We start from the raw sequence: 21,540 nt of genomic DNA on the forward strand, positions 1-21,540 counted from the left end.
TTTTGACTCTTGGGGCCGGATCTGGCCCGCGGGCCGTACGTTGCCCACCCCTATGTTAAACTAATGTTAAACTAACTCTATCTATGTTTTGGTTGTTACTAGGTCAAACAATACACGATTCTAATAAAAAGCAGTTAAATCTTGTTCACCAAGAGTCTAAAAAGTGCCTGCTAAAACAAAAAAGCGTTTGCTTTAATTGTAACTACTCTTGCTAACAATGATAGCTAACCAGAACGAAAAGCGAATGAACCTGCAAATGCAAAGCGCATTCGCTTTAAACAAAAAGCTGCGACGCTTAACTACGACGGAAGTTTTATCATTCTACTCATGAATATTCAAAAACTGCGCTGAAAGTTTTAAAGCTTTATCTAAGAATATTCATAAAACTGCAAAAACTCTCCATACATGCCTCGCTCGGTTTTATATAGTGTTAAGCTAAAGTAAAAAACTCTTCTTTTTTTGAAGTATCTCGGAACAAGCAGATGATGCTTACAGCAGTGCTTCTGAACCTTTTTCTAGTGGCGGAACCCTTTTCCAAAGTTCAACATTTCCGCGGAACCCCTAATTTAATTTTACATAAAATGTTTAATATAATATTAATGTAATATTAAACGTTATATGTAAAATTTAATGGAACAATATACAATAACAATAATAATAGTAGAACAATAAACATAACAGTAATGTTTCAACAAAAAAATGTTGCAACTAAAATTACATAAAAAAAAACCTTGATTAAGCAAATCATTATCTTATATTTTTTATTTTAAAATCATAAATTTAAAAATAACATCATTTTTTAATATTAAAAATTTTTTTGTTACTTTCTTTAGATGTTTTTTTATAAATGAATATCAAAAAACAATCATTGAATTATTATAATTAAACAGAAAAAGCATTTAATACTTAAATAACAAACTTTAAAACTTGGCTAACACATAGAAATTTAAAGACTTTTATCATGTAAATTTAAAAAAATATTTTAAACTCAATTTCTCTTGAAATTTTAAAGACCTGGCCACAACTTTAAAAATTAGAGTGTCATTTTTTATCATGTGAGTCTAATAAAACTATTTCAAATTCAATTTCTGTTAAAATCTTATAGGCCTGGCCAGATTTTTTTCTAAATTATAGTAGCATTTTTTAAGTAAAAATAAGCCTTATGCATATTAAATTTTAAATCAAGCTAACAGACATCTTTTTAAACATTTTTACAGCATTTGAAACAATATAATATACCAGAAATAAGTTTCTGATAAAGATTTTTTATTTAGTTTTATTATGTAAACATTTCGAATTTGTTTTGATTGCTCCTACATTGTTTGCTTTAGTGAATATACCAGTATTTTCATGACTTCGCTAAAAATAGATTTTCAAAAAATTTGCTAAAATTTGCGCAACAAGGACACCTTACAATAATGAGTACCCATTAAAAGTCTTACCGCTAGATACACACTAAGCAGATCAAGGAATGCTATAATTATATATGTTTTACATTTTATGTATTCCATTTTTTTTGAAGTTTTTTGATTTATGTTTTTTTTTTCAAATTTCTTTTTGAAATTTCGAAAGGCTTCGCGGAACCCCATTTCAGAAGCACTGGCTTACAGAATAGTTTTAAATTTTAGGCTAATGTAGGCCAAGCTAGTATAGGTGAATCTTTTGGGTGGGTGTCTTTTTTGCACGAGGTGTCACTTTTGCACAAGGGGACACTTTTAGTCAAGGACACTTTTGCACGGCGACTCTTTTGCACGAGGGGACACTTTTGCACGCAGGGTCATTTTTGCACGGCGACATTTTTACACGTCAATATTTTTGCACCGCGTCACTTATTGCACGACGTTAAATTTGCATGGCGACATTTTTGCAAAGCGTCACTTTTGCATGGCGTTATATTTTCACGGAAATATTTATGCACTGGGAAAATTTAAACAATTGTTAAATTTTGAACCGAACTTCACTTTTGCACGCTTCTAATTTTTACTTTATTTGATAAAAATTTAAATGAATTAAATATGTAACTTTGTTTTCATCAACTTAAATAAAATTCGATTAAAAACGCAAATTATTTTGAATGAATAAAATGTGATAGCTTTTTAATGAGATTTTAATGTAATGTTTTTATTTAAAGTTTTACGTAGAACAATATAATAATGTACTGCAATTCACTTTAATTATATTTATAATCTTAATTTAAATAAAATAGATAAGTTGATTTTTTATCATCATTTTAGATTAAAACAACTATGAAGACTAAGATAAAAATACACTGAAATTCGTTGACTTTTAAACAGAAATATAAACTTAATCTAGTAGGGCTTTAAAACACAAATCTTTTGACTGATTTATAATACTTAAGTATTTTTCATTTGATGTACATACTTTAAAGAAGTATTACGATTGCATAAAGTGTATGTAACATTTTAAACCAAACTAAAAAAATATGTTATCCGATTTTTAGCAATAGTAACTTTTATCAAAAAGCAATTTAAAATTACATAGACCTGAGCATAGAGCACGTTGTTTCTGGAATAAAGCCTGCTTGGAAACAGTTAAAATATAAACAGGCAGATGATAGAATTCATCGATCGTTTTTAACTTTAATGATAGCTGCAACATAATTGAATTTTGGAGAGTGATCTCTTAAAACTTAACGTTAGAAAAACTTTAGATATTCTTATTTTGTTTATTTTTCTTTTTGTTCGTTTGTTGTGGAACCTTTTAATCGTAAACAACAAAAAAATAAAGATGATTGGGTAGAAAATAAATTACTTAGTTGTATATTTTTTCTAATCAAAAAATTTATTATATATTTATATAATATAATCTTTAAACGTATAACTTGATTGATTATAATTAATTTTGGTAGTTAATGGTTAAGTCTACCAAAAATTTAGAAGTTTGCGCATCATTTCAAAAAACTATTTAAATTCATAGATTACTAAAAGATATTTTATACAGTTTTTTTTTTTAATTTTTTTTTATTGTGCACTACTTTTAAATTAAGATTTAATAAAAAATAACTAATAGAAAATATTTTATAAAAAATTTACAAATAGGTTTTTAACTTTGAGTATTAATTCTTAAAAAAGGTAATTAACTTCGTTTAATTACTTGATTTTATTTATAATATGTTTTGGTTTTAAGAAAAAAATAGAGAGATCTCAACTACTGGAGGAGAAATAATAAACTTATTCTTTCCAAAATTTATTTTACAAACTAAGTTTCGGTCAAAGACCTCGTCAGTGCTTAAATAAATCTTTTTGCTAGAACATTCTATTTGAATAAGATTTATTCAAGCACTGACGAAGTCATTGACCGAAAATTAATTTGTAAAATAAATTCTTATAAGAATAAATTAGTTTTATTTATAGTACATTTTATATATAGAAAAAAAAGTTGCACACAATAGATTTAGGTTATTTTCAGAACATAAATTCAAAAAAATTACTGTTATGTAAAATCTAAGCTTAAGATAGCACCTGCTTATTTAGTATTACATGACGAAAACAAATTTTTATTTTCATCATCTTTATTAAATACTTTTGGGAAGGCCTTACTTAAAAAGATACAATAATATCTGATTTCGATAAAGCTTCTTTATAAGTAAGGCCTTCCCAAAAGTATTTAATAAAGATGATGAAAACAAAAATTTTCAACTTATTGATAAAAACAGTCTAAAAGCGCAATTTTTTTAATAAGCAATGATGAAGTAATTAAATCTGTCAATCTTTTAAAAGATAAACTAGTAAGAACACCAGATAATATTCCTTCGTATTTTATTAAAAGTACTACTTTTTCTATAATTTTTCCAATGTCACTAGTCTTTAATTGTTTTCTGGCAAAATATCTCTTGTGCCAAAACAATGTAAAATTTCATATGTAATACCAATACACAAAAAAGGTAGCAAATACAGCCCTTCAAATTTCAGACCATTTCTTTGACAATTATCTTTTGCAGAATCTTTGGACATATAGTTGCTATAAAAATACTTGATCATCTTATTTCTTAAACAACGTTATTCTCCAAAAACAATTTGATTTTCTCCCTAACTGAAAATCCTGTTTTCAATTACTAAATTGCTTACACTCTTGGTTGGTGTCTTTTTTAAGCAATAAGTCTACTAAGTAATCTATACAGAGTAAAAGCTTTCGATTCTGTCTCTCATTTTAAATATATTAAAACATTATCACAATACAAAATTTATAGCAGTCTGGGTAGTTAGTTAAAAGAGTTTCTAAACGATAGACCTTAAAAAGTAGTATTTAATAACACATTTTCAGAATATTTACCTGTTTATTATGGAGTCCCTCAAGGAGGTATTATTGTCCACTATTATTTAATATTAACATAAATGATAAAGCCTCAGAAGTTGATGTTAGCAGCAACATTAACCTCTCCGCAGATGACAAAAAATGTTTAGCCAATCGAACAATATTCCTTAAATAAAATTTACGATTGGTCTAAGGATAGAACATTAAACTTAAACTCTAGTAAATGTCAAGTTCTAAACATTAAAAAATACTACTATCTCTACTTTTCAATTTAAAATAAACAATATAAATTTACTTTCAACTAAAGTGTTTAAAGATCTTTGAATTTTTATTGCTAAATTTTTTTAATGGAACCACTATACTAATTACCTTAACCGAATTGCAACAACTACATCTTATAAAGATTTAAAGAGCTTTAAGTCTACGGATATAAACATCCTTTAAAAGTTTTTCCTCATTTAAATTCGTCTTAATTTAAAATATAACACACCAATTTGGTCTCCATAATTTGAAAAAGATATCAACCATATAAAAACTGTTCAGAGAAAATATTCCAGGTTAATCTACAACCGCTGCAATATTTCTTATATGTCTTACCTTGATAGACTAACAAAACTTAATATTAAATCATTAGAATAGAGGACACTTAAATTTGACCTCATTACTTTTTTCAAACTAATTAACGGTGAAAAACGGTCAAACAAAATACAATCAATTTTTGAACATTATAGAACTAATTACTTACTGAGAGAAAATAGCAAAAAAATTACATGCAAACATCATTTGAATAATGAGGTTTGGCATAATTATTTTTTAATCGGTCAGTTGAGATATTAAACAAACTTCCTAATTAATTAGTTTCTTGCAAAAAAGTTGAAGAATTTTGAATAAAGTTGGAAAAGTTTGATTTGAATTACATTTATGTTAGTAAAATTAATAAGTAATTTTTATCAAAAAATGTGACGCCGTGCAAAAGCATCGTTGTGCAAAAGTGCTGCCGTGAAAAATTGTCATTGTGTAAAAATGTCGTCGTGCAAAAGTGACGCCGCGTACAAGTGACTCTTTGTGCAAAAGAGTCGCCGTGCAAAAGTGACGCCATGCACAAGTGTCTCTTTGTGCAAAAGAGTTACCGTGGAAAAGTGCTTGCTCGTGCCAAAGTGACGCTTGTGCAAAAGTGACCCGTACCCGAATCCTTTAGACGCCTTTCAACTATATTTAACTTGATTTTAAATGATGTTATTTTTAGGTATTAAAGGTTAATAATCAGTTAAACATTCCTCATCTTGGCTATTATTTAACAAACAATTGTTTTTTTGTTGTTTTCGTTAAAGTTTTTAATTATGCTTAATAGTAAACTTAACGCCAATGAGCTAGAGCTATTGACTCGATGATTAGTTTCTAAAATGTAAATGAAATTTATAGAAAATCTAAAGTGTACTTATCAAGCTTATATGTTTGAGTTTTTGCTGTTATATTTAGGTTGGAATAAATACATTTACTCACTTATTCTGCAACTGAATATTTTTAAGCACCTCAGCTTTTTGATTTTAACAATTTTTCGTACTAAAAATAGGAAGTTTTTTAGCTGCTTTAAAAATCTAATCACGTTTTACCAGTCTTCCTTTTATAAATCAGGAATAAAGCATAGGTAGGTTAAAGTAACACCTGCAGTTAAGTAAAGCTTACTTGTATGTACGCTAATAATTTAATTTTTTGATCTTTTAAAGCTTTACCCAAAAATTAAACTATAATTAAGTTTTTTTGTTTGCTTCAAAAAAAAAGCAGCTTTGTTAAATAATTTTAGTAATTAATGCATACCTTGATTTTTACATGCTGATCTTATTTTCTAGAGTTTTTTTCTGAGCTATCAAACATTTTTAAGTGCTTATAATAATTCAAAGTAACTTTTGAGATATAAGCGATTAAAGTCGGTGTGCTCAATAGATTCCTAATGGAAGGCATAAACCAAAAACGCAAAAAAAGACTTTTTCACTAAAAATCTATTTCATATATTTTCTTAACCAATCTTATGCAACTTTTCACAAAAAGTCCATGTTTAAATTGAAAATATATTTAATACAGGAATTTTTTTAGTACTTTTAAAAACGCATAACTTTTAAACTATAAAAGGATCGTTTCCTCAAAGTTTGAGTTCTCTAGCTTAAAAAATGAAGAAGAATATAATTTTTAGTGATTTTTAAGTTTCTGAGAAAATTGACCTCGAATAAATTGCGGTCTATACGTTTGTATTGAAAACTTTTTACAAAAATTGTAATATTTTAAAAGTTGTATAAGTTTAATAGATTCTATAAAAACTTGCTTGTAATTTGTACTTAAGTTTTTTATATAAGAGCCAATGTTATTTTTTTTTAAATGTTGGACCCCCATATGTCCAAAGTATAATAGTTCAGTAAAACATTAATGTTTGTATTCTAAAAACTCAGCATTTATAAAAATTAAAAAAAAAAAAAACACATATATTTATTACTTAGTAATACATATTAATGAATTATGTTTAATATTTCTTTGTTTATGTTAAAAAAGTTCTTAGTTATATCCTTCACTTTTTTTTTGTTAACTAGAATTCGTTTAGTTTGCGAATCATACATTTCATATTCGTTTCAGATACTAAAGACTTTCTTGAAAACAAAAAGATTGATACTGATCTTAATGACAGTTACCCAAAAAATTGCGAAACAATAGCACCTGGTAGTGAGTACACAATAGCAACAAGTCAAAACAATACTGTGAATAATATTGAATTGTTTGAAGAAAAAATACCAACAAAATACTTAAAGCCATCGTTGCTCACAAATGTTCAGTCAAACTTTTCTTCTCATTTTGATGAACTGGATAGTGCAATATCTTCTACTAATGTTTGTGAATAATTGTTTATTTTAAATTTTTCAAAGTTTAATTTCAAGAGCTATCTGTAAAAAATATATGTGATCAACAAACCCGTTAGTTCTTGTACAGGTCTTTTCTTAATTTTTTTTTTGAGAAAATTAATGCTGTTATTTGCTGTTTCACATAACTGTAAGATATTTTATGTTTTGGTTTTAAGAAAAAAAATTAAAAGATCTCAACTACTTGAGGAGAAAAAATGAATTCATTCTTTCAAGAATTTAATTTACAAACTAATTTTCGGTCAAAGACCTCGTCAGTGCCTAAATAAAGTAATAACTGTAAGGTATTAAAAAATAAGTAGGTGTAAAATATGAACGAAGGGACACTTTTGCACGAAGACATTTTGCAAGGGTTGATAGTTTTTTTATTGATTTAGTTTCTTAATTAATTTATTTTTACTATCACTGTTACCCCTAACCCTTAACTTCATTTGGTAACTTTTTTTTAATTAATTTATCTTTTTACTTTTTCGTTTTGTTTGTTTTCTTTTATTGAAAAAAAAAACTAGTTAATTTTTTTTTAATCACTGTTACCCCTTGATCGGTAACTTTTTATTTATCTATGTTTTTTTATTAATTTATCCTTTTTTATTTTTATTTACTATCGTGCAAAAATTACCCTTCGTGCAAAAGTGTCCCTTTGTGCATACTTTACTGTTTGTGCTAAAATATCTTTGTGCATATTTGACCTGTTCTCTAATAAAATAGGTTGCAAGCACATTTTCTAGATATTTATAGTTTGTTTAGCTATGACAAATATATGTTTATTAATAATATATTTTAGCGTTGCATATATCTGTGTAGTGTATATAATTATGAGACAACTGTCTCCTGCATAGAAAATACTTAGTGTGTATTGTCTAAAATTTAAAATCTAAGACTATTTTTTAACTTAAATTGCAATAGTAAGGTAATTTAAGCGGGTGCACGACAATTCAAATTTGGACGGTTCAAATTTCGACAATGCAAATTATTTAAATGCAAATTTTTTTCAAAGGTTATATCTCAAAAATAGTATATATTTCTTGTAAACTTATCAATTACCAATAAAATTTTTTTTGTAAAGTTTTAAATACTGAGATATGCAGGGTTGCCACTCTTTGGGTCAAAAAATCTTCCCTGAGTGACTAGAAACTTAATAATTTATTATTTTTGAGAACAAACAATTACTCAGTTTCACCGCAGAGCGGATTTTCAAATTGTAAATCTGTAGTAAAATAATAATTTAAAAATGACAAATAATAAAAAATTGGTTTGAGTTAAGTTTATATACAAAAAAAATTTATAAATAAATTAAAAATTATATTGATGCAAAACAACCTTTAATTTAAAAGCTATCAAATTATAGTCTACAAACAATACAATTAAACCATAGTATACAGTGGGGTATTGATATCTAATGGATTTAAAAAGATAAAAACTTTTACAGAGTTAGAAGTTATGGAGTAGTAGATACATATTATTAAGCACACAGTTCTAATAATAAGTTAATAATGTAATAATGTTCAAAATAAAACCAGGGAGTAAACATTAAAAGTTTTATGAAAGCATTGTTGTTGTTAACACAGTTGTATTATGATGACAAAGAATAAAATGGCTTTTTGTGAAAAATATTAGATAAGCGAAAAATAGAATGAGGGTTAAATTTCAGATATTAAATTTAAGAAATAAGATAAAAAATTAAATATATTTAGTTGAGAGATAATCAAAAACAGTATAAACTACTAATAATCCAACCCAAAAAAAAAAAAGATTATACTAATTCTCCAATAATTATGATTTACAACTGGAAATGGGTATATTATAAGGCATGCACAATTTATCTTATATCTTAATAATATATATTTAACTAATAAACAGACTTGAAAAAGAGAAAAAATAAAAATAAAATAGTTTTAACAGTTTAAGACTGAGAATGGGAATAATATTATAATACATGCACAAATAACAAAATATCTTGATAAAATTGAAACCTATGTGAGATATAAATTATAAATATTCATTTAAGTAATGTGGGCATTGGGTTATCAGTTCGTTTCTCTTGTTTAAGGTTTTTCTTTTGTCTGCTAGGGCTATATGTAGTCTTTCTAGGTTACATAAAGTGCACATGTTAGTATGGTTTGTGTTAGATTTTACTGATTCTATTATTTTCCATTCAATTGAGTATTTTATATGGTTACTGTATAGATCCCATAGGTGATTTGTTAGTTGGGTACAATTTTTGGGTTTGCTTTTAAAAGGTTTTGGGAAAGAGGTTTTGTGTTCATTATATCTAGACTTAAATGTTCTTTTGGTTGAATCAATGTAAATTTTGTGGTCATTTACGGATGTGGAAACTTTAGCTTGATATATGACATTACTTAGGCAACACTTGTTATCCACGGGGCAGTTTGTTTTTGTTCTACAGTTACAAAGTTTTTCGTTTTTATCTGATTTTTTCGTGAGTTTTTTGTTGTGTGAGTTTATAAGGGCCTTAATATTTGGTGTGCAGCAGTATGATATTTTTATAGAATTTCTGTTGATTATTTTGTGATAGATGCTGTCTTTCTTAAAATGTTTATCTACTAAATCCAGGAAAAGTTTGCCAATTTTAGTCTGTACAGATTTACAAAAGGGGGGATTGTAATAAATGCAATTTCTTTTTCTAATTTTGTTAATGTTTGTACTATTAAAATGTTTGTAGACTAAATTATATTTAAAATTACTTTTGTTTAGTGCATTTTGGTATAAACCTTTAATGTTATTAAAAACTTCTTCATTTTTAGATAGTTTGCATAATCTTTTTTTTAATCATTTTGGTATATTGTTACGTATATTTTTGGGATGGTTGGAATTGTTGTTGATGTAGCTAGTTTTGGAATTAGGTTTACGGTAGGGACTGTAGGTGTTTAGGGATAGGTCCAGGGAGACGTCAAGAAATTCTGTGCTAGTGTTGCCAATATCAATTGTAATTTCAAAGCCTATTGAAGACATTTTAAAGGGACTTTTTAATTTTTTCAAGGGTGGTTCCAGAGGGTTGTTTTATAATTGCAAGACCATCATCTCTATATAAGCCTATATTTGATAGACCTGTGATTGGGGATATTTCGCTTAGGATGTATAAGCCTATTAAATCGCAGACCTCGGCGCCCTGGAATGAACCCATAGCTATATCAAAGTTATTGTTATTTGTTTTTTTGGTCCAGATTCTGTTGTCATAAAATATAATGGTTTGGCAAGTGTGCATAAGGGTGTCTGTTTCTTGTTTGTTGAAGGTTGTGTATTTTTCTGCAAATTTAATAGCTTTGGTGAGGTGTTCTTTTTTTATTGAAGGGTAAAATTTTTTTATATCAAAGTTAATGAAGCATTTATGGGATTCATCATTGAAATTATTGAACCACTTTATAACTTCATCAGAATTTAACCATTGGGTAAGATTTGATTTAGATCTTATTTTGTCAATGTGGGTTTGTAAATTTATTTTAGCAATTTTACCAAGAAAAGGTTTTGATGGGTTGATTGTTCTGTAACTAATGTTATGGGGGAAATTAGTTTTGTGGTCCTTGACAGTTATGAATGCTTCAGCTTTGAGGAACTTGGGAATCTTTCTATTTTTTGTATTATAGTTGGATAATATTTTAGTAGCTTCTTCATTAATTTTAATTGTTTGATCATTAGGTTTTATTGAATATTCACTTGTTAGATTATTAATAATTAGTTTAATAGACTAGAAACTTCCCTTAACCTTAAACTTCCCTGAGTTTCCCTGAGTTTTTTTCAAATCCTTAAAAATTTTATCATTTATTAGAAAATACAATGTTAATTCTAAGAATATTGAAGAACTAGCCGCAGAACTAGTTCTTTATTTTTAAACTTTTTTTTAAGTGCTTATTTATAAGCACTTAAAAATAAATAAAATTAACTGTTTTGAACAAAATTTTGAAACTGGATTAACTAAATCTCATTCTAGATTTAAAAAAAAATTCGCTGAGATTTTTTTAAAAATCTTAAAATTTCCCTGAAATTTTTAGAAAAAATCAAAACTGCCCTGAGTTTTCCTGAGTTAAAAAAAAATTAATCAAAATTTCCTGATCTCCCTGAGTGTGTGGGGCAACCCTGGATATGGCTAATACAAGTTATAAAATAAAGTATTTTCTAATAATTTTTAAAATTCTCTTATTTGTTTTTTTTTTAATTACTGTCATAATATTATTAAATACATGGTTGCCAAAATTCTTGAAACCTGGAAAAATCTGGAACTTGACAATTTAGGCTAAAAAACCTGGAAAAACCTGGAACAATAACAATTTTAAGACGTCAAGCAGTAAAATTTTGATTTGACTCAAAACATTTATCATATAGATAACATTTTTTTTGTCGTCATCAAAGTACTTTTTTAATTAAAAACATATTTAAAGTAGCTTAAGAGTATCTTTTCAATGTTTTTATACTATTTAATATAGTTTCTTACCTTAAACTTAACTTTAAACTAAAAAAGACCCAAAAATGTGTACTTTTGAAAACCTGGAGAAAATTTGCAAAACACATTTAGCAACCCTGTAAGTAGATCTGCAACCGCCTTAAATATAAACTATTTTCTAAAATATTGCTACGTAATTTTTAAAAATTTGAGTTGTCCGAATTTAAATTGTCATGTAACCAATTTTAGACCATAGGGAGGGGTGCAACAATAAACAATTTTAACATTAGCCCTTACATTAAGTAATATATTACAATATACTTTTTACTGAATAAAATAAAAAAAACTTTTGAGATATAATCAGCTGTGTTAAAAGTTTTCAATACAAACGTATGAAGAAGATATTTATTATATTTCTGATATTCTCGAAGTTTTGGAAAATTTACCAATAATATATCTTCTCCTTTATTTTTTAATCAATTAACCTCATATTTTAAGAAATTTTTCTTGCATTATAAGAAAAAAGTATTTTTAAAAAATTAGAAAATCTAATTAATAAAAACAAATTATACAGTATCCTTCTTTTATTGTTCTTTTATTGAAGGATACTGTATAATTTGTTTTTATTATATAATCCAGTGAACTTGTTTCACTAGGATCTTTTGTTAACAAACACTTAAATTTATATTTTTAATAGAAAATTTAATTAATAATTTTATGACCAAAAACATGTTCCTTTATTTATATTTAATAGAGATTTAATAGAGAATAAAAAAAAGTTCTAGAATAGTGTTTTTAGTTACTAAATTAAGATTAAACTGAGAAAGTTTAGGAATAATTGCTTAAAAATTATAGCAGGAGATATACTTCCAACCTAATAGTCATATTTTTACCTATTTATTTTGGTCCTTCTATAATAAAATATTTGAATTCTCCTTCTTTGTACTCTCATATCAAAAAGCCTAATTCAATTTTATTAAACGGTAAAAACAGGGTTGTCAAAAAATATGGAATTTGACAAAATAAGCAAAAAAAAAATTGGAAAAACCCGGAATTTTGAACAAAATCACTACAAAACATTCACAGTCCTGGAATTTTAAACAATTTTTACATGCAAAATGATAAAGTTTTGATTAGGTATAAAAAATATGTCATATAAAATAATTTTATTGTGTCATTCAGAATTTTATTTATTATATACACATTAAATTAAAAAATATTTTTGTTTTATTTAAGACAGTTTTTTCACCTTAAACTTATTTTGTACTAAATAAAATGCTTTCAAAAACCTAGAAGAAGTTTAGAAAACCTGAAAAAGTTTTTCCAAGATCTTTGGCAACCCAAAATTAAAACATAATTATACAAAACAGGCTGAATCCGGCTAGCTATTAATGACTTTAACTCCTTTTTCGGCACCCAGACAATTTTTTCCTTGGGTGAAGATGTTTCCATGACATAGAAAATACCAACAAAACTTTGTAGTAGTGTTTATTTCATATTTTCATTATATATGAAAATAAAATTACATCTAAAGAAAAAAAAAGTTTACGAGAAACTGATTACTTTAAAATTACTTAGTATAAGGATTTAAAAAGTCTTGCTAGGTATACGAACTTTTTCAGTTTACATAAACTGGGCATTAAAGATTGAGTGTATAAGGCTTCCAGAATATGTAGCTGAAAAGAGTTCTCCGCTCTCACTAAGACTGAAAAGCTCTCTTTTTTATAGTTTTTCGCACTAAATTTGAACAACTTTTTTACGGTCATAACTTATTTAAAAATATAACAAAACACATTTATATATATATATATATATATAAAGGTTTATTTAAAGATGTAAAACTCAAAGGACTCGAGTTTCGTGCCTATGCACTCATCAGCTTCAAAACAAGTTTAAAATAAAGCACAAAACAAAATACACAAATGAAAGTTAAAATTTAGCATTAATGGATTATGACGTAATTTTGGAACTACTAAAAATCATGCAAAACGGCTTGTGCAAAAATTAATTTACCAATCGACAATAAACTGGCAAAAATTTATAAAACTTCAGTGAGTAACTATATATTAGGAAAGATAATTGAAAGAGATAAAGATAAAATTAAGATACAAATTGAAATTTAGATTATTTTAAGATGAAATTAAAACTTGTTAAACTTTAAAAGCGATTTTTTTATATGTCTACAAGACGATACAAACTCACTTCTTTTATTTAGGCATCTCTTGTCTTTCAGTGCATATACAACTCTGTTGCTTCTTTGAGACACAGCCTACATATTGGGTTATTAAAGTCAGCTATAGGCTGTGCTCTTTTTATAACTTCCCAGGATATTTCAAAGTCAATGCCGCTGCGCTTTCAGCCAAAAACATACTTCGAAAGTTCAGTGTCATTTTCATATATGCCGCATTAAATAGATTTTTATGATTGGCATACCTGAATCTAAACTGAGTCGAGCACAAGCCGACATAGAACCTCGTCTCAACGCCAGAGTTAACTGTGGCCTTGTAAACGATGTTCTCTGAACGGCAATTGCCCCCTTTCAAATTATATTTACAGCATCCAGCGCAGCCACATTGACTTCGATGATTAATTTATTAATAAAACCCTTAAGGTGGGCTCATTGCGAAAGATTTAATTTATCAAGTAAAATAACTTAATTATATATATATAAATAAATATACATATGTATATATATATAAATGAAATGTATATAAGAAAAGTTTTTAAAATGTTGGTTTTGATGTCACCATCGAAGCCACTCTGTTTGTAACAGACTTCTTAGATGTAACTTTAGATCTTCAAAATTAAAGCCATAAGCCGTATAGAAAACCAAATGCGCATACGGTTTATGTGAATAGCAGGTCAAACCATCCAGAGCATGTGTTAAAACACATACCGGTGGTAGTGAATAACCGCCTCCAGAAGATTTCTAGCAGTCAAAGCATTTTCAAGGAAACAACCCAACAATACCAGGAAGCTATAAGAGAAAGTGGGTACGATCACGAGTTAGCCTATAGCCACAAAAGCGAGAAGGGTAAGAACAAGAAAAGAAGGAGAAGAAATATTTATATTTCAACGCTCCATTCTGCAAAAGTGTGGCAACACGGGTTGGGAAGCGCTTCCTAGAGATTGTGGACAATAACTTTACTGAAAACCATCCATATTGTAAAGTTTTTAACAGGAAGACACTAAAAGTGTTCTACTCCTGCATGCCAAACATGAAACAACTTATAATGGCACACAATCGAAAGATGTTAGACACGCAGGACAAAGAGAGGCGAATGTGTGACTGCAAAAAACAAGAATGCCCGGTAAATGGAAGTTGCTTAATGGAAAATATTATATATAAAGCTACAGTCATAACTGAAAACCAGACCAAGTTTTATGTTAGCTCGACTGGACTATCGTTCAAGAATCGCTACACAAAGCACAAGTACAGCTTCAAACACGAAAAACATAAAAATACGACAACTTTATCGCAGTACATTTGGAAACTAAAAAATAACGAAGTTAAATTTAAACCTCAGTGGGAAATATTAACAAAAACGAAAAATAAATATAGTTTAAAAAACGGATGTAAATTGTGCAATGCGGAAAAAATCGAAATTTTAAAAGTTAAAAAATCAGAATCTCTAAACAAAAGAAACGAATTAGAAACTGGCTGCATACATTATCGAAAATAATTTATCTAAAACTCTGTTAATGATTTTGTCTAAAATCAACTATCTATTATTACGTAATACCTAATTTTGTATATTTTTTTTGCTGTACTTACAAGTTGCTTTTCATTGAATAAAACTTGGCTGAAGACGCGTATTAAACGCAGAAACAGCTGTACCAAGCAAAAGTTTATTTTGTGTATTTTAGTTCTATATATATTATATATATATAGAAGCTTCAAGATTTATCAAGTTAAATAACTTAATTTTATATATGCATGTATATATATAATTTATTGAAATGGCGGTTTTAAAAATTCTGGACATGTGTTAGCTTTAATTTTTCATAAAGCTTTAATCATCAGCCAGTTAAATTCAAAATAAAAAGCACTGTACTACTTCAATTTGGCTCAGTAGAAGGTGTTTAAGTTTGAACATTAACCTTATTTTGTATATATATATATATACCACAGATGTTTTTGTGTTAAAACTTTATTCCGACTAACGGCGTTTCACTGCTCTCAAATAAATTTAAGAACAGATCTACGGAGTCTATGTATGGAGGATGTATGATTATGTATAGTGTTTATGTGGAATAAAAACATAAAATTATAAAACTGTCTACAAAAATACAAATTATATTAAAATAATAGGATAGGATCTAAGAATAGGCGAGTTTTTAAAATGAAAATTAAATTGAGTTGTGCAGAAATGTTACGTCATAATAAATTTAACAAAAATACAAAAATACACATTTTATTAAAATAATAGGATAGGATCTAAGAATAGGCGAGTTTTTAAAATGAAAATTAAATTGAGTTGTGCAGAAATGTTACGTCATAATAAATTTAACAAATTGATCAATAATTTATGCAGCTTAAAAACATGAAGTATTAAATTTGCAAGTGTTTGTGATTGTAAATGTGAATGATGTGAAACAAATAAGTACATAAGTAGACAGAGTTATTTAAACTAGAATCGTCGGTTGTGGGGACAAATATTCGATAAATCTTGCCGCTTATTCAGAAGTAGGTCTTTATCTTCCGCTGCAATTACTGCTCTTTCTGTATTGGAAGTTGGGCAAATTCTACTTACTCCGTTGGATGCATGTTTGATCTTTGAAAAATACTCCACTCCATGTTTGGCCTTTTTCCGTACCTGTGAAAAAAGCTCCAGACATAATCCGATAAACGCGTGCTTTGTTTTTTATTTATATTTTTAAAAGTATGTTAATGGTTAGCATATTGTTTGCGGCCTTAAGCGCAAAAACATTGATTTTAAATTAATTTGGGAGGTGATAAAAAGAGCACAGCCAAAAGCAGATGGTAACAACCCTGTTAATAGGCTGTGCTTAAAAGAATCAACAGCCGTTATGTATGCGTTAAAAAAGGAAGGCTGTTTAAATAAAAGGAGTGAATTCATATCGTCGTTTCGACATATGAAAAAGCTCCTTTTAAAATACAACAAATTTTGAAGTATTTTTTAGTCAATTAACTGTTGTTTTCGTCAATTTTAGTTGTTTGATTAATTAGATGGTAGATCGATTTTTGTGCTGAATATTTGTAATGTACAATGTTCAGTTTCTACGTCATTTGTTTTTGTTTTTTTGTAAACTTTTGCATCTTTGTTTACCAAAGTGCTTTTTATCTTAAATTTGAACTGGCTGAAAATTAGAGACAATCTTTTTTGTCTTTATGAAACATATGTTCCAGCATTTTTATATATATATATAATTTAAAATACACAAAATAAACTTTTGCTTGGTACAGCTGTTTCTGCGTTTAATACGCGTCTTCAGCCAAGTTTTATTCAATGAAAAGCAACTTGTAAGTACAGCAATAAAATTATACAAAATTAGGTAATACGTAATAATAGATAGTTGATTTTAGACAAAATTATTACAGAGTTTTTAGATAAATTGTTTTAGATAATGTATGCAGCCAGTTTCTAATTCGTTTCTTTTGTTTAGAGATTCTGATTTATTAACTTTTAAAATTTCGATTTTTTCCGCATTACACAATTTACAACCGTTTTTAAAACTATATTTATTTTTCGTTCTTGTTAATATTTCCCACTGAGGTTTAAATTTAACTTCGTTATTTTTTAGTTTCCAAATGTACTGCGATAAAGTTGTCGTATTTTTATGTTTTTCGTGTTTGAAGCTGTATTTGTGCTTTGTGTAGCGATTCTTGAACGATAATCCAGTCGAGCCAACATAAAACTTGGTCTGGTTTTCAGTTATGACTGTAGCTTTATATATAATATTTTCCATTAAGCAACTTCCATTTACCGGGCATTCTTGTTTTTTGCAGTCACACATTCGCCTCTCTTTGTCCTGCGTGTCTAACATCTTTCGATTGTGTGCCATTATAAGTTGTTTCATGTTTGGCATGCAGGAGTAGAACACTTTTAGTGTCTTCCTGTTAAAAACTTTACAATATGGATGGTTTTCAGTAAAGTTATTGTCCACAATCTCTAGGAAGCGCTTCCCAACCCGTGTTGCCACACTTTTGCAGAATGGAGCGTTGAAATATAAATATTTCTTCTCCTTCTTTTCTTGTTCTTACCCTTCTCGCTTTTGTGGCTATAGGCTAACTCGTGATCGTACCCACTTTCTCTTATAGCTTCCTGGTATTGTTGGGTTGTTTCCTTGAAAATGCTTTGACTGCTAGAAATCTTCTGGAGGCGGTTATTCACTACCACCGGTATGTGTTTTAATACATGCTCTGGATGGTTTGACCTGCTATTCACATAAACCGTATGCGCATTTGGTTTTCTATACGGCTTATGGCTTTAATTTTGAAGATCTAAAGTAACATCTAAGAAGTCTGTTACAAACAGATTGACTTCGATGGTGATATCAAAACCAATGTTTTTAGAGACTTTTCTTAGATGTTTGACTTTTCTCTCCATATCTGGTCCGGGTAGAATATCCATCACTGCTAAACCATCGTCACGGTATATACCAAGGTTACCATCTCTAAAAATCTTTTCCTTCTTCAATATATCTAAAATATATAGGCCAACCAGTTCGCAATATTTTATATATATATATATATAAAATAAAAAGCACTTTGCCAAACATACATGCAAAAGTTATACAAATAAACAAAAAACAGTATGACGTAATATTGTAAATAACAAAAATTCAGTACAAACATAAATTTACCATCTAACTTTCAAACAACTAAAATTAACAAAAACAACATTTAAGTGACTGTAAAATACTTCAAAATTATTGTATTTTGTTAATTTTAGTTGTTTGAAAACTAGATGGTAGATCGATTTTTGTACTGAATTTTTGTTATTCACAATATTACGTCATACTGTTTTTTGTTTATTTGTATAACTTTTGCATGTATGTTTAGCAAAGTGTTTTTTATTTTTAATTTAAATGGCTGATCATTAAGGCGTCTAGTCTTATGAAACATGTGTACCAGTATTTTTAAAATCCTATTTTTGTAATAAATTATTTAAAAGCCCTTTAAATGGGCTCAGTAGAAGGTGTTCAAGTTTAAATAATAACCTTATTTTATATATATATATATACAGGGTTGCCACTTTACCTGGAAACCTGGAAAAACCTGGAATTTGACAATTTAGGCTAAAATAACCTGGAAAAACCTGGAATTTGAGAAATTTTGAAAAAAACCTGGAAAAACCTGGAATTTTTTACAATTTTAACATTTTCAGTAGTAAACTTTCAGTTTTATACAAAAAATCTATCATATTAACAAGATTTTTTTGTCATCATCAAAACAATTAATTTTCTATTTAAAAACAAATTTAAAGTAACTTTTAGTATCTTTTCAATGTTTTTATACTATTTAACACAGTTTCTTACATTAAACTTAACTTAAAACTAAAAATAGACCCAAAAATGTTTACTTTTAAAAACCTGGAAGAAATTTAAAAAACCTTGAAAAAAATTTGAAAAACGAGTGGCTACCCTGTGATATATATTTCTAAATTATAAAAAAGAGAACTTTTCAGTTTTAGTGAGAGCGGAGAACTCTTTTCAGCTACATATTCTGAAAGCCTTATGCATTCAATCTTTAATGCCGAGTTTATGTAAACTGAAAAAGTTCTTTTACCAAACAAGACTTTTTAAATCCTCATAATAAGTAATTTTAAAGTAATCAGTTTCTCATATAACTTTTTTTTTTCTTTAAATGTAATTTTATTTTCATTTTTATTGCTGGTTCTTTTAGTTTGATTAAAATCTACCAAGTTTTATTAGTACAGCAAAGCTCTTTAGTATAAGCATTCAGTTAATTTTTACACTTAATTATTACGTCATTTTATATTTGTAAACTTTAAACTACAGTACACTTATATTTCAATTTCAATTCAGTTTAATTTACTAAGATACAATTTTTGACTAGCCTTACTTCGAAAGTACTCAAATTGATTTAACAATAAAAAGTTTTCAACTTATGTTGCTATAAATATAAAAATTAAATTATATTTTGCAGATTATTAAAAAATTATCTATTTGATTAAGATTTATTTAACAACTGAAGACCTCTTATAAATTACTATAGGAGTGTAACATTGTATTGTATTTAATAATCTTTAAAAATAAAATTTTATGATAACAGTATAAAGTCTTTTTTCTTATAATTTTTACTTTAAACAAACACATGTATAAATGATACTTATTACCCTTAATTATTTTAATAATTTTAGTTATCTACAAACTTTATTATGTTTTATTAGTTTTTCTGCTTTTACTTTTTTAGCTGCATTCTGCTGGAAAATATTAGATACAAATTTATTTTAGCCTGAATATACTACGTGTAAACTAAGCAGAAATCTACAATATGTTTGGTTTTTTTTTACTATCTATGTTTTACATTACTAATTTTTACAAGATTCTTTTATAGTTTTATTTTGCTAAATCGTTAAGCATGTTTTCAGAATATAGCATCAACCTTAAAAACGGAAGATTCAACTGTTATTAGTAAAGATGAAAGCACTCTTGTTTTTAAAGAAAATACTGATACAACAAATTTGCAGCTTTTATCTTCTTGTTGTAATGAAAATACCTTAAACAAATCGTCTATTGAACTTGATAGTGTTAGTTTGAATTTATTTTTTAGTATCTTTTATTATAATCAATGTTGATTATTGTCCGACGGTGGTCCTAGGCATCAACATAAACTAAAATACAACTAAATTAATATATTTTAATCTTAAAATAACTACATAATTTATTAATAAAGTTAACTACTTAGTAGATGACTGAGCATAATGATGATTTTAAACGTAAATAAATTTCAACATGTAATAAAACTGAAAATAAACTGGATTCAACAGAACAATTTCTAAGTTAACTAATTAAAACGTTACTACTGAAATTCCGATGCTAAAAAGAGTTCTGTAAAACAAATAATGAATAGCTTAAACATTAACAAAACCCTCTTTATTTTTAAAGTAAATGCGCTGCACAAAAATTATAAATAATAAGGGAGTTTTATAGGTTTTTATAAACTTCTATGAGAGCTATACACCGAATAGTTTTTTAGTTAATTATAAATGTTTTTACTTAGTCTAATAATATTTTAGTTTTAGTAAATATAACTCCAATAGCAAGGAAAAGTATTAAAAAATTTTTTTGTTTTAGAAATATAAACGATAAATTTTTAAAACACATGTAAACTGCAATAGTATAGATTTTTATCCATAGTTACGCTACTTAATAAAGTTTAAATGGTTGATGCTAATATGTTTTAAGCAATTAATTTATCTTTCGTTAAATGTAGTAGTTTAAAAAAAATTTATATATGAAATTTATTTAATAAATGCAAATTACAAAAAAAAAAAGATATAAGTATCACCTCCCAACTTCCTCAGTAGTCGATTTAAAAAAAAATCTCACTTCTACCCAGTGGACCAGCAAATCGAGCTAGGGAATTTTTTTTGAACTATTCTTTGAAATAAGTCGGCAGAAAGCCAAGACCCTATCTTAGTTGCAGCTCCAAACAAATTATAAAAACTCCGTTTCCAACAGAAGTTATGCCAGTTGGCGCAAGACGATTTTTAAGAATTTCTGCACGAGTCAAACTTTGATATCTTTAAAAGTTGTTTTTACTTCAAAGTATCTCATTTCTATTTTCGTAACTTAAAAATGGTATTTTAAAGTATTTTTTTAAAATTCATTATTAAGGCCTATGTCTATTTCAGCGTGATTCTGGCCTACTGTGTGCTAAGTTAGTCAAAATGAACAAAAAGTAACAAAAAGGACTTTGACGTAATTCTAGAATAAGTACGAGACATGATAATGCAATTCAAGATTTTA

At 27.3% G+C, this 21,540-nt stretch overlaps 1 protein-coding gene across 4 annotated transcripts in view; it reads left to right on the top strand.

The window, feature by feature from the left end:
- Window positions 1-21,540, top strand: part of LOC145835392 (uncharacterized) — a 104,084-nt gene that overhangs the window by 19,620 nt on the left and 62,924 nt on the right. For all 4 annotated transcript variants that reach the window (XM_082942957.1, XM_082942958.1, XM_082942961.1 and 1 more), the window contains exons 8-9: window positions 6,901-7,151; window positions 20,160-20,318. In XM_082942957.1, coding sequence (XP_082799083.1) covers window positions 6,901-7,151; window positions 20,160-20,318 — 410 coding nt within the window. The remainder of the gene's footprint in view (window positions 1-6,900; window positions 7,152-20,159; window positions 20,319-21,540) is intronic.

This window comes from Thalia democratica, chromosome 5, assembly GCF_965202585.1.
Source record: "Thalia democratica chromosome 5, ktThaDemo2.hap1.1, whole genome shotgun sequence".
Lineage (NCBI taxonomy): Eukaryota > Metazoa > Chordata > Thaliacea > Salpida > Salpidae > Thalia > Thalia democratica.